This window comes from Alligator sinensis, unplaced genomic scaffold (genome assembly GCF_000455745.1).
Source record: "Alligator sinensis unplaced genomic scaffold, ASM45574v1 scaffold85_1, whole genome shotgun sequence".
In the NCBI taxonomy this organism is placed as follows: Eukaryota; Metazoa; Chordata; order Crocodylia; family Alligatoridae; genus Alligator; species Alligator sinensis.
In genome coordinates, this window is record NW_005841891.1 from 486,194 (window position 1) to 502,676 (window position 16,483).

The window sequence follows — 16,483 nt, forward strand, 5'->3', positions numbered from 1 at the left end:
GCCGCCGCCCCCCGGCTCCTCCCGCGCCAGGTACAGCCCCCGGCGCCCTGCAGTGGGGGGACCCCCAGCCCCGTCCTGGGAGCCCTCCTCCCCCTGCATCGGGTTCGGCCCCAGCACAGGCTGTCCGGATCCGAGCCAGGTGGCTCCCCCGGGGCAGTGGGACGGGCTCAGGCTGTGCCTGCCAGGCCTGTGGATGGACCTGGCACCACCCGTCTGGTCCCTGGAGCAAAAGGGTTGGGGTCCGCTGCCCTAGCAAAGTGGTTCTTTTATTTCTTTTGCGCTCAAGGAAAACATGAAAGCGAAGAGCTGGCATTTCCCAAGGGGGAGCAGAGCCAACAAGGTCGAGAGCCACCGCCACAGCTCAGTGGCACTAAAGCGAGTATGAGGCTCTGCCCTGGCGGTGAAGCGTGGGGCTGGGGGTGTCCTGTCAGCTCCTGCTGGTGGCTCCCTGGTCGGCCGCCAGCTCCTGATCTCCTTCCTACCGCCTCCCTCATCCTCGCAGCCGCCTGGAGGCAGTGTGCTCGGGTATAGACGGGACAGCCGCCTGTGGCAGAAGCGATGTTAGGGCTAGGTAAAATCGGTACAGCTGTTCTTCCAAGCTGTGTTGGGCTAGTTGACGGCAGTTAAATGGCCGTCTGTGCTATCAGGCTTCCAAGTCCACGGTAGGCCATTAATCTAATGGAATAATTCTTAAATGGCATTTCTGTGTCAAGTTTCAGAGTCACGTCTATTATAGCTCTTCAAATGACATTTAAACTTCTTGAATACCTGCTGTCAGGCTAAAGTTTTCCTTGTTTGGTCTCTGGTCAAAAGTAACTAGAAAATGAGTCATCAGTTGTGTTTATATTAAGACACGGTGTACATTTTTGAAGAGGTTGTTTTTTTTTTAAGGGGAAATTTCTGTTTGTGCATTCTCTACTAGTGCTCTAGTAAAAGCACCTGAAGTCGGCAACTTGAGAGGCTAGACAGAACTTTCTCTTTGAAGACTAGTGTGTGTAAATATTTTGACAGAAATAGCAGCAATTAAGTTTGCAATGTGTGCACTCTATGGAGTACATTTCAGTCCAAGTAGAGAACTGTGCATTTCAGTTTTGATCCAGCAAAGTATATTTTTGTGCTTGCAAGTGTGTTTTTAGCCTAACCTAGTGCATCTCCCCTCCATGACAGCTCTAGTACATTAAATTTTGTAGGTTAAGTACAAAGGCAAATACACATTCTAATAAATGCTGTATTTTAAAGATTCCATAAGGTATAAACAACTTCTTGTCTTCCACTTGTGAACTCCTTTTATCTCCTTCCATCTCTACTTAAGTTTCCTTTTTTTCTCATTCTTAATTTTAAACTGTTCTTGTCACATGGGGAGGAGGAGAAAGAATAACAATTAAAGGCTAGCTCTTATTTAAGAAATGCTGATTTATCTAGATGCACATAACAGTGTGCATCCTTTTTAAGGATATAATCCAGCTAAGCATTTGTCAAACTACAGTTTCACAACCTAAAGCTAGAATATGCAGTTGAATCTACTGAGATTACCCTGTTGGCTTTATTGGTGCTCTTGCCAGACAGATCCGTTTACAAAAGTCACCTGTTTGTTTTTTCCTTTTTAACTGCACTGATGGTTGTTGGATGTTAAAAAAGAAAACCTCTTTATTTTTATTTCTTCTCACTGCTTAAGCAAAAAACCCCAAATACTCCTTGTATGTGGAGATGCAGTAGCTGGACGGAAGGAAATCTGTGTCTTGAAGATTGTAGGAACAATGACATCTAGTTTCTTTATGTTTCATTCTAAGATCAGATGAACAAAGATCTAAAAAATACAACTTTTTTCCTTCCCAAAGGAATTAGAAGCCATATGTGTTCAACTACAACCGGGGCAGATGAAGGAAAATGAAAGGCCAGCACCATCTCTGGCACCAATCCAGTCTAATGCTGTAACACTGAGTCAGCTGGACAGTAGGGATTCCAATATATCAGGACTCAGCATTATCAATCCCCAGATCATTAGGATACAGCCTGGTACAGGAACTGAACAGCAACAGTTGTTCTTGCAAAATTCTGATTCTCCAGTTCAGCTACTTGTGCAGGGACCTTTACACCGTCATGGATCAGAGTCTGGGAATAAGATTCCTACATGCAAGACACTAAATGGACAAAAAACTACATGTGCTACTACAGGCTCCCCAAATGTTTCTTTGGTTGCAGCCAGTTCAGCAAATACTCCAATTTCAAGCCTCGAAAAAAAGGAAAAAAAAGAACTAAAGCTAAAAAAATCTTTGAAAGTGAAAACACGTTCTGGGAGAATTTCACGGCCTCCAAAATATAAAGCTAAAGATTACAAATTCATTAAAATGGAGGATTTAGCTGATGGTCATCAGTCTGATTCCGATGACTATTCTGAACTAAGTGTTGAAGAAGATGAAGAGGGAAAGGCAGAAGGAATGGATGCTTTGTTCAGTGTTTCAAATTATAATCTGAAACCCAAAAAGTTTAAATGTCAGATTTGTGAGAAATCATATATAGGAAAGGGAGGATTAGCGCGACATTATAAACTTAATCCAGGTCATGGACAACTGGAGTCTTCACAGCAAAAACTACCTTTGAATAAGACTAATGGAAGTGTGTTTGTGTTTGTGGAGAATGCTGGAGGAAAAGAAGATGAAAGTGTGAGTCCGATGCTCTCAGAACCAATTACTGTCACTTTAAATAATGAAAATGCACTAGCCAGTGGTTTTGAAGAAACTGCTTCCTCACAGGGTGAACAACAGGTAAAGGAGTACTTTTTCTGGGTTATACTCCATTTCATAAACAGTATAGTTACAATTTTATATCCAGATAAGTTGCAGTTTTAGAACCATGATATGGTACTTGTTACATTTTTATTTGTGTGTTGATACTGCTTTCAAAACTAAGAACACTGTCAGCCTTAGATGCACAAAGGTAATGGTAAAAACCAGTTTCTGGAACTGGGGAACGGGGAAAAAAAGAACAAAATCTACATGAAGTGTTATATAGATTTAGTTAATCTGTGCAGCAGTTAAAATACTCTGGTGATGGAGACTTCAAAATAAATGAAGATAATTTTTTGAGTTACGTTTTGCTGTAAAATCTGCAGAGTTTTTGATTTGACCATTATAGTGCTAATTTTTTGTCCCCATATATTTGTGTAGACAATGAGCCACACAAACTTGCCCCTCTTAACTTCCCAATTTATATTCTACAAATGGACTTATTTTTGAACACTTGAGATGCTATCGAGATGAATCATTGAATCATAGAAAGTTAGGGTTGGAAGGGACCATAGGAGATCATCTAGTCCAACCCCCTGCTCAAAGCAGGACCAGCCCCAACTAGATTATCCCAGCCAAAGCTTTTTCTGGCCGGGTTTTGAAAGCCTCCAAGGATGGACCGTCCCTCACCTCTCTGGGTAACCTATTCCAGTGTTTTACTCCCCTCCTAGTGAGAAAATTCTTCCTGATCTCTAACCTAAACTTCCCTTGTTGCAACTTGAGACTGTTGCTTCTTTTTCTGTCATCTGTCACCACTGAGAACAGTCCAGCTCCATCCTCTTTTGAACGCCGCTTCAGGTAATTGAAGGCCGCTATTAAGTCTCCTCTTAGTCTCCTCTTCTCTAGACTAAATAAACCCAATTCCCTCAGCCTCTCCTCATATGTCCCCCAGCCCCCTCACCATTTTTTTTGCCCTCTGGTGGACTCCAGTTTGTCCACATCCTTTCGGTAGTGGGGGACCTAAGACAGAACACAGTACCCCAGATGTGGCCTCACCAGTGCTGAATAGAGAGGAAGAATCACTTCCCTGGACCTCCTGGCAACACAGCTACCAATGCAGTCCAGTATGCTGTTAGCCGCCTTGGCAACAAGGGCACACTGCTGGCTCATATTCAGCTTATTGTCCACTGTAACCCTCAGGTCCTTTTCTGCAGAGCTGCTGCCCAGCCAGTCAGGCCCCCAACCAGTTCTGGTGCATGGGATTGTTCTGTCCTAAGTGCAGGACTTTGCACTTGTTGATGACATCTTTGGGCCACAAAACAGTACTTTTATTAACACTGCAGGTAGATAAGAGGGGTGGCAGCAATGGTCCGTGCTTCAAACTAAAACTCAGTCAACTAAAATTAATTTGGTACCTTTTCTCTATCCTCTGAATAAAACTGCCAACAATTTGGGAAGGCCATGTTCATTGGCATATCAGGAGTTATTGAAAATAAAGGTTGAAATGCATTAAAAGAAAGTTTAAACTACTGTACTTTGATCTATCATTTTATAAAAATCTAAATCTTTGGGACACTCACTTCACTTGCATTATTTCTCTTATACTAGCTAAAATAAAATGGCTTTCATTGAGCGATCCTTGGACTCTGTTTTGCTAGCTGTCCATGAATGTGTTGTGTATTTAGGAGTCCTTGTAACTTCATTTAGGATAATGGCTCTTCTTGAATTCCTGCACTCAGGTTGTCTGTTTCTGCTAGTGCAGCTGATTTTTCCATTTGCATTGTGACCTCAGTAACATTTAAAAATTGAGAAATGTAAGATTCAGGGTATTGTAAACTTGAAGACTATGTGGACTGTCCACTTACTGAAGCATTTTTGGGGAAGGCTGCTGATAGGCATCTGGAACAGTGAATGAGTGTTTCTGTTTCTTTGATTTACTGTCTAAGTTAGTTTGGGTGTGGAGACACGTAACACTTGAACTGTTCCAAAATGTCACTGATTGTGTAATACTGGTTCGCAGTGGTCATAGGGCAGTGTGTGGGTACAAGTATAGTGTTCTAGCATTCCCACTGGAATGGTTGCCTTTTAGATGTTGAAGTGCTGTGACTCCAACAACCACAGGTAGAAGTGAATACACAGTACAGCATGTCTCAGTGAGTGAGTGAGGAAGGGCTGGGGTGGGTAGTTCTTGCACCCATACTTTAGGGATCCTAGGGGGTGTTTTCACTTCTCTTCTACGCATAAGTTCAGTAGCTTTTGCTTGACCAACTCTGCATTATTCTTGCCTGGCTTGTGGTGCCCAGGAGGAAGGGAGTGCTTGGATCCAAGTTTTTGGGTTCCCAGCGGCTGGGGGGCAGGGAGGGAGGAAGGAGGCATGACGAAGAGCCTTGGTGTAATAGGGAGTGAGAGCAAGCTTTTATTGACCAGGCAGTGCAAGGGAGCTCATTGACTAGAAAGTGAAAACAAAAAAGGGGAGAGAGGGGGACATGCAGTAGTGTTCTATCTGTGTACCAGAGGCCAGTTACAACAGTGAGGATGAGGATCTGAAGAGCAATACAGTGTAGGATGCTTGGACACATAACGTTGACCCACTTCAAAAGAGTACTAGATTTTACAGATGTACTTTTGAACCATTCCAGACAGCTTTTAAACTAGTTCAACAAGCTTGTACATCTGTCCCTAATCTTTGTTATCATTTCTGATTATCTAGTATTGCATCTATAGTGAGTCTGTTATGCCAGATCTTAATGTTGCTGAGTGGTCCTTGTCTTCTTATAAGAGTATTTATGATGGCAACCAGAGATTTTTGCCTAGTGTATCTAACTGTTAGTTTGAAGCAAAATCATCTATAACCATTTTGTTTCATAATTTAAAAAAGTTATGGTGGGTGGATCTTACAGAAGCAGCTGTATTTCTAGCCTCTCTGATTTTACCCAGTACCTATGCATGTATCTAACAGTACTGAAATTGTATAGTAAATGAGACTAATGTGAGGCTTAATAATTTCACTAGATACTTTGGAGAAAGGAGAAAAGGTTTAACTACTCTTGTTTTGCCTTTGTTAAGACTGGCAAATCTTCTGAAGACAAACACTTGTTGGCAACACAGCAAACTGAGTCTGGATTAGTACACCGGGGACCTGGAATGCAGAAAGGACCTGGAAGACCCAGGCGGCCTAAAAGACGTGGCCGGCCAAGGATGGCTGGAAGATCAAGGTGTTCAGGAAGACTTAGTAGATCTGGTCGGTCCCCTTCAAAGTCGCTTAATAATGTGTCGACAGACCATGTATTTAGAAGAAAAGCTAGGTTAAAAGAGGTAGGGTTCTCTTTTGCAGTTGCTTCATATGTATCAATTTGTCCACCTGCTTCTAAGCTGACTTTGTTTTTGGCAAGAATAGTTTTCAAGATGTTGCTGTGTGTTTGGCTTTTTGGAAATGTTTTAATTGACGTTTAATCCAAACTTATGGATCAAGTTTATAAAAGGCATTGACATTTGGCACAAGTGGCTTCTTAGTATTGGAGTGTTCTTGGTAGTCTTGTTCTTGAGGGGAAAAAATTACTGGAGCCACTGTCACCATGTATATGATTATTAAAAATATGCCCAGCCAGAAGTGAGTAAACTTGAACAACCTTAAATTCATTTTAATTTCTTGTGCATTATGTTTTGAAGTTTTATTTGTAGTTGCATAGTTTTAATTGCTAAGGTTTACTTTTCTTTCTTTTTAGACTTGATATTATTACAGACTTGCTCAGACACTGAGCATTAGCTGCAAGTTTGAACAAAGTAGACAAGACCCTTTACAACTGCTCTAAACTTTGGCAGTCAACTCTTTTATTTTTAATGTTTATATTTATTCCTAAAGTTACTTAATTTTATTGATCTTGTAAGGGGCAGTGAATTGATTGCTGACAAGTGGTGTTTCTTATAAAGACTGCTTTACAGGAACTGGAGATTTACACTCAGCTTTATGGCCTCATAATAAAACACTTGCATTCATCATCCAACTATTTTTCCTACCCCTCCTGTATCTTACTGTAGAGAACAGAGGCATCACGTTATGATTTACAAGCTGCTTAGCTTCTGTAGACCCTCTTCCTAAAGAAGTTATTCTGGTTCTTAACAGATAATCCAACAATGTGACAACGAAGACTTAATAGAGCTGGCACTGCCACGCCTTGCAGAATTTGTGACTGTGTATGAATTTTTATTGATGAAGGTGAGGTTTTTTTTCTTTATCATGTACAATTATTTATTTCTTTAAACATGTTGGATGCTGCTTTTTGAGAGTTTCATGGTCAAGTGAAGAGTCAGTACTTAATGGGATTCCAAGGGTGAACTCTAAAGGCTGATAGCTCTCTCAATTTAAAAATCTTACTTGTTGCAGCTGTTTCTTCGGCAGTATTTCTGGAGGCGTCAGAGTCCTTTCTCTACTTGTGTGGTCCCCAAAGTTAGCAAAATTAGAATGAAGAAAATGTTGGTTGGACAAAATGAATTAATAATGTATTTTATTTATTAGTTTAATTCATCTTATTTTGCTTATTTTTATTTAGGTTGAAAACGGTTGCCCAGCAAGAGCGTTTTTCCCAGATGTGTACAAGGAATTTGAAGAGTTACATAATATGATAAAGAAAATGGCTCAGGACCATCTCTGTAGTTCTGATTTTCTGAGTTCCCAGCAGCCTATTGAAATAAAAAATCCCAAGGTAATAAAAGACACATTTTGGAATTGCTTTATCTGTTCAGCTGTGTTCTACATCTGGCTTGTTCTTCACTAAAACACTATAGCCTAAATGGTGATGCTTGAACAGAACACTGATTTTTTTTTTTAAATATAAAAAAATGGAGATATGTGCATACTGAAAAATAAATAACTGAACACCTGAAGTAACACTTCACTCAGTAATCAGAAGTATTTGAGTAAACTACAGTCTCAGCTTATACGTGAACATAAACAGCTTAAATTCAAAACATTGTATTGCTAAGCATGGTTCTTAGATAGTAGCACTAACAGAATCCTGTTCTGTGTTTGTTTAGAAAAGAAATGGCCGTGGTGTGAGGCGTTTATCTCGATTAGTAAAATAAGTCCCCCTCTGTCTGCCAGAGATGGGAAAGGCCCCCTAATGCTTGTTTCCAGTAAACATTACTGAGTTTCCCAGCTCCCAGCAATTGACCAGGTACATGGAGATTTAGATGAAAGTTTTCACTAAATTATGAAATTTGGTGAACTCTTTAATATAAAAAACACTTAATAAAGACCACTTCAACAGCTCTTACAAATTTTAATGAATCTTTATACAGATCATAATGTACACTTGGTTAGAGAAATTCAAACATGGCCATCTCTAATATTTGATCCTGCAGCTTGGAATGAAATGGCTGGATGACTAATACATATTGCTTGGTTTAGCATGCTGTTCAGTTTTCAGCAGTGAATTGCACAGTTTGTAACACATTACTGCCAGCGAAACATTTTAAGTGCAGATATTCTGAGTGCTCCATAAGGTGCAAGACTCTCCACCCAGAAGCTTATGGTTTGAAATGAGATGCAGATATGACAGTGAACATACTGGAAAGCCCAGGGGAGGGAGAGAAGAGGAACATATTTTTACAAATAGAGTAATTCTACAGAAGAATATAATTCATTATGCAGTTTTTAGCACTAAGTGAATATTTATCTGTTTTTCAGAATAACTTATGATATATTTGAAGTGTATACCAGAAGTTTGCCTTGTGTTGTTATTGTGTGTGTTCATCTGACTCCATCTCTTATGGTCAACAGGGATGTTTCTTCTATGGAGAAATTAAATTGTACCAATTTAAAGGGGATATTTTCAAAGTTGGTAGGCACCAACTTACTTTTCAAATGCATGTTGTCATGCTGTTTTAACAAAAATAAACCGTAATGGGAAACCCTATAGTGACAAATCAATGTATTCACTAAATAGAGTGAAACTTGGTAAGAGAACACACTTAGTCCCCAGCAACTAAGAGATGTATGGATAAAGAATTCTCCCTGTCTTGTATTAAATCATGAAATAGCCTTGACAGTGTTCTTAACAATCTATTTTTCATTCACTGATAGCCGTTATATAGGTTATAATTTGTTGACATGGAGGCTAGTTGTAGGAGTGGCTGTGGTGTAATATATTTATACCCATACCTATCAGTTTGACTGATAGACTGCATCCCAGTATGCACATCTTTCTAGACTGGTTTTAGGAACATAACTAAATATAGAAATACTGAAAATTTGAAAAATCACATTTAATTATAATTGTTTTATAGGTTGCTGAGTCACTAGGAATTACAGAAAAAATTCTTGAAAAGCAAACACAAGCTGCAGATTCTTCCCAACAATGTACTATTAAAACAGTGGCTGAGCAAGTGCCTGCTGAAATAGTGGGACAAAAAAGAGTAATTGAGGTATGGAATATTTGTGACATTAATATGTAAATTAAAACCTACACATTAAAACTGATTTAAAATATACTAATAGTTAAAGCCACGTAACGACCTTTGGACTCTTTAAAGGGATGTCCCATAAGCAACTCTGTTTTGAGTTTGTAAATACTTAAATATGCTCCAACTTAGTCCTATTTAAAAGACATCAGAGTATGTCAGAGCTTTGTTGTGTCTCCCCTCACTCACTGTTTAAGGCAGGACAAGGTGGCATCTTAGAGACTTAACTTACTCAGAAATACATAAGTTTTCATAAGGGACAGCCTACTTCTCAGATGCAATGAATGGACTTCCAGAGGACAGGGGTATTAAATAGAATAAAATAATTTTAAATGCAAAGGATGGGGGAAAGGGGCACTGCTGAGAGAGTTGCATTGAGATTGGAAGATAAACAGCAGCTAACCTATTGAGGGACATAAGCATTAAACAAAAAATCTACTCTAGGTAAGGAAAAAGACTCTAGAGTCTCTGTTTAGACCATACATAACACAGTCCAGTCAGTGGATGATTTCTTGTTCTGCAGTTTTGCATTAAAGTCTGTTCTTAAACTAAACTTTAAAGACAGCTACTCTGAGGTCAGTGGTGGTAGTACAGGGAGATTCAGGTGTTCTGCCATGGGCTTTTGGTGTCTTTCTGGAATTGAGGTCAGATCAGTGTCCATTCATTCTTTCCTCCTTTTCGCCCTATCTTTTGTATTTAATCTTTTCTGTTTAGTGCTCCTGCTCTTTGCAAGCCTTGACTAAATAAGATGTTGCCTATAAAAGCCCATGCCTCTCTGAATAAATTAGTCTCTAAGGTGCCACCCTACATTGCCTTCTGCCTGACTTCAGACTAACATGGATAAGAAACTCTCACTGCTGAAGGGTATGGTCTGGTCAGGATCTTGCAGGTTTCCATGTTGTATCCTCCTGCAGTGGAGAAGGGCTCTGCCAAGTGGATATTGGGGTTTGGGGACTTCAGGTTCTAGTATCTTTGTTGTAGAAGACTGGTTAGCCAATTCAAGTTATGGGGAGAGGTAGATGCATCAGCTGACTTAGTGGCTAACAGAGGTGCATGTAACCAGCCCTTTGGCTAGTCTCATCTTTTCAAAAGCCTACTTGATCTGTTGTCTGTAGCTGTAGTAGAGAGGTTTCCTTTCTCCCTCTGATGGTAGCATCTATTTCTCCTCACCTTCAAACCTCAGTCCAGAACTGTCTTTGGTACTAAGGGTAGCTCCTTCTGTTTTTTCTGTCTGTGTTTAAATTTGGTACTGGTCAGTTTTCCAATCCCTATCTGAACTGCTCAGTAAAGGGCTGTAAACTCCCTGTCCTGAAGCTGGAGAGGAGCAGGAGGTACCCTTCCTAGATGATCCCATCCATAATCTTGCCAGTAAGGTTCCTCTGAGAGGAGACCTTTAGTAATTACTTTTGCTTCATGAAAACAGATGCCAAAACTAATTAAAAATAAATTTAAAAAAATGGAAAATGTACCACCTTATGTTAAGAATTTTCTTTCATAACTTCCTTTGTAGCAGAATCCTAGTATGTTGTAGGTGACAATTCATTATGATGTTTGTCCCAGAGTTCATACTGGAAAAATGTCAGTTTGTCCATATTTGTAAGTAACATCAAATTAACTAGTTCGTATGTTGACAGAATTCAGGTGGGGAACTGTTGCCATCAGCCAAGAAGACCAAAGTAGAAGACCCATCAGGGAATATGAATGATGTTTATGCTAATCAAAATGGAGTAAAGCAGAAGAGTGGGAGCTTGAAGACACTGACTATAAAAGATGGTATTGTTTTCCTTCTAACTTGCCAGCACTGTCTGTTCTTTGTGGAACTGAACTAATTCCTTTATCTTGCACCTCTTGCCCATGATATGCTGCCTTAACTTTTAGTTTTGCATGCTTTTTTTTTAGGTTGTTGAGTAATAACTGTTCAGCTGGAAAGGTGGAGGGTTGGTGGGAGTGCAGATAAGAGTTGTATGGGATATACACTTTTGTGTTCTCTCTGGTCTTATGTAGCTGTTCCTTTGTTGATGGTACAGAATTCTTGCTGCTGATCTTATTTTCTTTACATTAGATTTTCTGTTGCACAAAAACAAGTGTGTATTCCTGTTAAATCTGAAGAGGGGAATTTGGTTAAATTTGGGTGAGCGCGCGCGCGCACACACACACACACACACACACACACGGTTTCTTTACTAAGTTCTAGTCATTTCAGAGCTGCAAACTAACAAATGGTAATGAGAATTACAGGGGTCACAGAAAGAAACCAGTTTAACTTTGATCTAGAACTATTTCAGGGTAGGCAGGAAGGAAAAATCATCTTCTCTGTAACCTAAGGACATATGGTATAAAACCGTGATGCTACATCTAGAGGTCCCCTCCTTCTCCACCAGGCCCCTCCACCTCCCAAAAGAATGGCATTTGTAATTTTTAATACATTTTTGCACTGTTTTATGCTATTTCCCACGTGTTTGAAAAACCATCAACATGCCTGGAGGAAAGGGAAAATTGGTTAGCATCTTTACAAGATTATTTTTTTGAAAATGGATTTTGTGAGTCTAAAATCTGATCAATGCACAATATGTTCTGTTTTCTTTCAACTGTTAAGGTTTTAATCCACTAAATGGAGAGACTGTACACTCTGAGGACAGAGGTATTACTCATTGCACAGTTGGACTTGCATTACATGAATCGTTTGCTGATTTAGAAACTAGATCTGTCTCTGCAAGTTCACATGTCCTCCCTCAGTCTATGGAAATGAGGATGGAGTACCCCCAACCTGTAAGCACACAGGGACCGAACAGTACAGGTAATGTATCTCCACCACACACTGAAGCCTTGCTGCCTGTTGTGACAGATCATTCACCAGAGGAATTTGTTGAAGCACAGTTTATAAATGAGAGTGCTGGAGGCAGACTGACAAGTTCTGAATTTTGTAGTTCCATGTTATCAGACATTGTGATGGACAGTCAGAGTTCTAACTTGTCAGTGAGTGAACAAAATGATTATAACGGAAAATTCCAAAAACTTCAGCAAGAAGAAGAAATCCAGAATTATGGCATGACTAACAAACATTCCCAACAACTTAATGATACTAATATAGCTGAACAGATGCAGCACCTTGAAAAAGTTTTTTCAACTAGTATTGTGCCAATAGACCATCCATGCAGGACTCAGACTGAACCACATGACAGTCCTGTACAGGAATCCTCCATAGCCACCCAGGTGAATCATGGAAGTCCATTAAAAAATGTAGATGAATTCTCTTGTGAGATAGAAGAACAGCATACTGGACCACATGAGCTAGAGAATGTGGTTACTGTAAGCGAAACTGTAGCCTTTGAGATTACTGATGAGAGCCATGAATTTTTGTCTCAGGGACATGAACAGATCTTTATTCAGACTTCAGATGGGCTTATATTGTCCCATCCAGGTACCGCTGTTCTGTCTCAGACAGAAGGCATAGTTATTGTAACCGATGCTGATGGTACCACAATGCACATTCGTACACCTGATGGGGTCCCTTTCGAAACTGTGGAAGCACTACTTGCAATGGAAGCAGATGGCCAAAGTGAAGATATTTTGCTCTCACATAGTGAAGAGGAGCCATAAATTAAAAAAAAGAAGAATCCTATTTATACATGCTTTCTTCTGGAAAAGACTCTATCAAATGTATATTTTTCTAATGTGAATACTGGAATTGAGATTTAACTTATTTGTAAACTGTTTCTATGACCTGTACTTTTTATATAAACTTAAGTTATAAAATTAGCCACATTACAACCAAAAATTCTAAGGAATATTTTTTTTTTTAATTCTATTTGCTCTTAATATGTGTCTGAGGGTGGAAATACGTTGACCCTGATTTTGTTGCACTATTTCTCTTTTGTTACATACTTATTCTTCTCTCTGGCAAATAGAAACATGGTATAATATATTGCACTGTTCTTGACAGTGATGTGCTATATGCTGGCAGCCTGTATATGGGATAAATAAAAACTATATTAAAAAGAGTTGTGTTTTCTAACTACAAGAGGTTTTGTAGCTTTGTAATTGCTGTTACTTAAAAATATTCAAGGTGATGTAACTTACAAGTACATGTGAATTTAACTGTGAAAAAGGGTAACTTCCATAAAGAATTAATATTTCTGCATTCCAAGGAAATGTTCATTTTCAAAACTGGAAAGTCAGGGCATAATTTCCCAGAAGAATCTTCAGTTCCCTTGATTTTTAAAGTGTCAAAGGAGCATTTTAATACTGTAGAACCCTGAAACTATGTCTAATTTCTACTAACCACTTGAAAAATATTGAATATTTTTTTCTTAAAGTACAATAGAAAGGCCATATTTTCTTTTGACTGTTATGCTGCATGCAGCATCCTACGCTGTAGGACGATCAGCTGGAGGTTGCTTATCTGAGTTATTTTAATGCGATAGCAAATTCTCCTTTTTTCCAGAGGGGAAAGAGAACCCTGGAGAGAACCTTGTGTAACATGCCACCCAGGATCCTGCCTCTTTTGTCACTACTAAGTAAATAGTTTGTGCTAACAAAGCAGAGCATGGTCCCCTGGACCACTTTTTTATTCATCATCTTTAATAGTGGTGTGTTGTTCTCCTGACTACAACATGGTGTTTATCCCATTTTTGAAGCGTGCTAAGAGGCTAACAGAAATCACTGTCAGTATCCTCTCTGTTCCTCTCAGGGTTTGGGACTGGAGTGAAATTAAATTAGCGTTTAGTGGATCTAATGAATAAGAAAAGTCTGTTCATGGTTTATTCCAGTGTATCTCAACACCTGTCTGAGGCTGCTGAAAAAACAAAGAGGGCTAATTGCCTGTAACACAGTTAAAAAAAGAAAAAGGTTAAGTGGAATGTAAACAACATCCAGCTTTCTCAATACCAAGGCAAAGTTATGAGTGAAAGACATCAGGCTAAAGTTGAATTCATCCAAGTAAGACAGAAATGGCAAAAGACAGATGTTTAGAAGAGCTTGTTAAATTGGCCTGTAGCTTTGGAATCCTATCCGGACACTTCACTTATTGTTTAGAAGATCCAGATCTGGATGCTGGGATATTCTGAATGGCAGAAAACTGAATGAAGTATCATAACTGATTTTCCAGCTCCTATGAAATATCTGTGCCCATCTGAAAACCCAGCCTGCTATGAAAACTTTCCCCCGTTCTCCATCAATTCTTCATTGAAGGAACAGCTAATCTAAACTTGGAACATCAAGATGAACCTCCATAGTTGGCACAATGGCCTTTATATTATAGTTTTACTCTAGCAGGGGCTGTCATAATTGGTACACAGCTTCTCATGGAAGTGTGAAAAAGATTCTGTTTTACTGCTAGTCAGGCTAAAGTAGCTGCCAGAGAAGCAGAAGATCCAAGAAAACTTATAAATACCTCCACAGTCTGTGCAGCAGTTTCATGACTTGTAGTTTTTATCATAGAACGGAGTAGAAAGTCATACATAGGTATTGTAGTATTTGTTTAGAGGGAAGTTAGAATAAGTTGGATAGTGATGACTTCCTTTGATTCCTTTCTTTGCTCACTATAGCAATAGCTACCTTTTTATTGTGGGACTGATCCTGCTGCTAGTAAAGTCAATGGAAGGCCACAGTGGATGAGAAACAGTATCTAAAAGTATTTGTGGGGGCTATACTATGATAGCAGTATAGGCCTCACGTGACACTAGTCCACTGCAGTCTTCTTACATGACTCTGGGGAGGTCACTTAAGCCTATGCTTTCTTTCCCCACTTGTAAAATGCAAATAAAGGTGTTTGCCTGCACTACCTGGAATGTTGAGGGAAAATGTATTTGTGATCATCAAAAAGGACTGTGACGACAGTGCTGGGTGTAAGTAGAAAGTTTGTCACTTCATATGGAAGCAAAACGAAGCAAACAACAAACAAAACAAGTAAATGCAGTTCGAGGAAAATAGTATTTTAATAATTTCTATTAAAATATAATGTACTTAATGAATGTTGTGGTCTGCTGCAGTTGCTGTTCCACAAGAAACAAGATTTGCAAATCTTATTTGAAATGCTAGATTGGTCTGTGTCCTGTTTCCAGCAACATGCTTTCTAGTAATAGTTTGCTGCTGCTCTCAATGTAGGGCTGGTACAACCATGATGATAAATACACCATCATAAGATCCTCATCAGCAGTATGAGCAATCTCTTGCACAATTGTCTGCTTTAGCTGTAGTTCCTCCTTGTACATCTCAGAGAGCTTGAAAGAAGTCTCATCTGAAATGGATTGAAAAAGTTACATGTGCCTCTTCTGATTATATAACACATCAGCAACTCTGAAAAGGTAAGTAAATCAATACTGGTTCTATACTAATTGTTCTTAAAAAAGCTGGATGCTAAAAGTATACAAGCTTCCTCCTCTTTACTGTGTAAGTCAAATACCCTGATCTTTATAACAGTTAACAACATGTCTATGGATTGAGGCAGGACTGTCTAACTTGTGAGTGGCCAGGGGCCGCAAAGCCCCTAGACCAGGGGTAGGCAACATTTTTTGGCTGGAGTGCCGAAAAACCTATAATGCCTACCTCGGAAGGTCCCGGGGTGCCGGCATGCCAGAAAAACAGGTTCTGGGTAGCTGCTGATGGCCACGGAGCCCGGGCTGCTTGCAGCAGGGCTTCCATCCTCCCAGACTAGTGCTGGGAGTAGCCCAGGCTCCATGGCTATCAGCAGCTACCATGAACCTTTGTAGCTGGGAGGCTGCAAAGAACTGCTGCCTCCCCACCCTGGCCCTGGCCGTCTCCCTGCCCTGGGCTCTGGGAAGATGGCAGGTGCTGGTACTGCGCCCATTGGGGCCGGGGCCCGCTGGCAGTGAGGGGCTGGGGCTGTGGGGCCAGGGCCACTCAGCAGCTTCGGGCTGGGGCCCACAGGCAACACGGGACTGGGGCTAGAGCCTGGCCATGGGCAGCATAGGGCTGCGGGCGGAGCTGGGGCCAGGGCCTGCTGGCAGCACTGGGCTGGGCCCTCCGGCAGCACGGGGCTGGGGCTGCAGCTAGGCTGTCGCTAAGGCTGGGATGGGGCCACCGGCAGCACTGGGCTGAGGCTGGGGCCGTGCAGGCCTGGGGGTTGTGGCAGTGGTGGTGCCAGTTGGCGCTGGGCCTGCGCAGGGCTGGGGCCCACCAGCAGCATGTGGCTGGGCCCTTTGGCAGTGCTGGGATGGGGCTGGGTCCCGCACAGGTCCATGGCCCCAGCCCTGACCCCGGTCCCATACCAACGCTGCTGACGGCTCCGGCCTGGCAGTGGCCCTGTGCTGGGGCCTGTGGTGGGGGGGGGGGGGGGC

At 40.8% G+C, this 16,483-nt stretch overlaps 2 protein-coding genes across 2 annotated transcripts in view; one reads left to right on the forward strand and one right to left on the reverse strand.

Moving 5' to 3' along the window:
* Positions 1-6: 6 nt before the first annotated feature.
* On the forward strand, positions 7-13,184 carry ZNF839 (zinc finger protein 839). Its single transcript, XM_006018026.3, has 8 exons — positions 7-30; positions 1,839-2,765; positions 5,793-6,041; positions 6,850-6,942; positions 7,277-7,429; positions 9,012-9,149; positions 10,820-10,958; positions 11,782-13,184. The coding sequence occupies exons 2-8, from the start codon at positions 1,878-1,880 to the stop codon at positions 12,783-12,785; spliced, it is 2,664 nt and encodes an 887-aa protein (XP_006018088.3). The 5' UTR covers positions 7-30; positions 1,839-1,877; the 3' UTR covers positions 12,786-13,184.
* A 1,913-nt stretch (positions 13,185-15,097) lies between these two features.
* CINP (cyclin dependent kinase 2 interacting protein) overlaps positions 15,098-16,483 on the reverse strand; it is a 12,532-nt gene continuing 11,146 nt past the window's right edge. The window contains exon 5 of the mRNA XM_006018062.1: positions 15,098-15,423. Within this exon, the coding sequence (XP_006018124.1) occupies positions 15,221-15,423 (203 nt within the window). The 3' untranslated portion in view covers positions 15,098-15,220. The remainder of the gene's footprint in view (positions 15,424-16,483) is intronic.

Excerpts from the sequence above, each read along its gene's own strand:
- ZNF839 (XM_006018026.3), top strand. The coding sequence starts at position 1,878 with ATGAAGGAAAATGAAAGGCCAGCACCATCTCTGGCACCAATCCAGTCT. Across the intron at positions 2,766-5,792 it reads CCTCACAGGGTGAACAACAG|ACTGGCAAATCTTCTGAAGA; the intron begins GTAAAGGAGTAC and ends GCCTTTGTTAAG. Across the intron at positions 6,943-7,276 it reads ATGAATTTTTATTGATGAAG|GTTGAAAACGGTTGCCCAGC; the intron begins GTGAGGTTTTTT and ends ATTTTTATTTAG.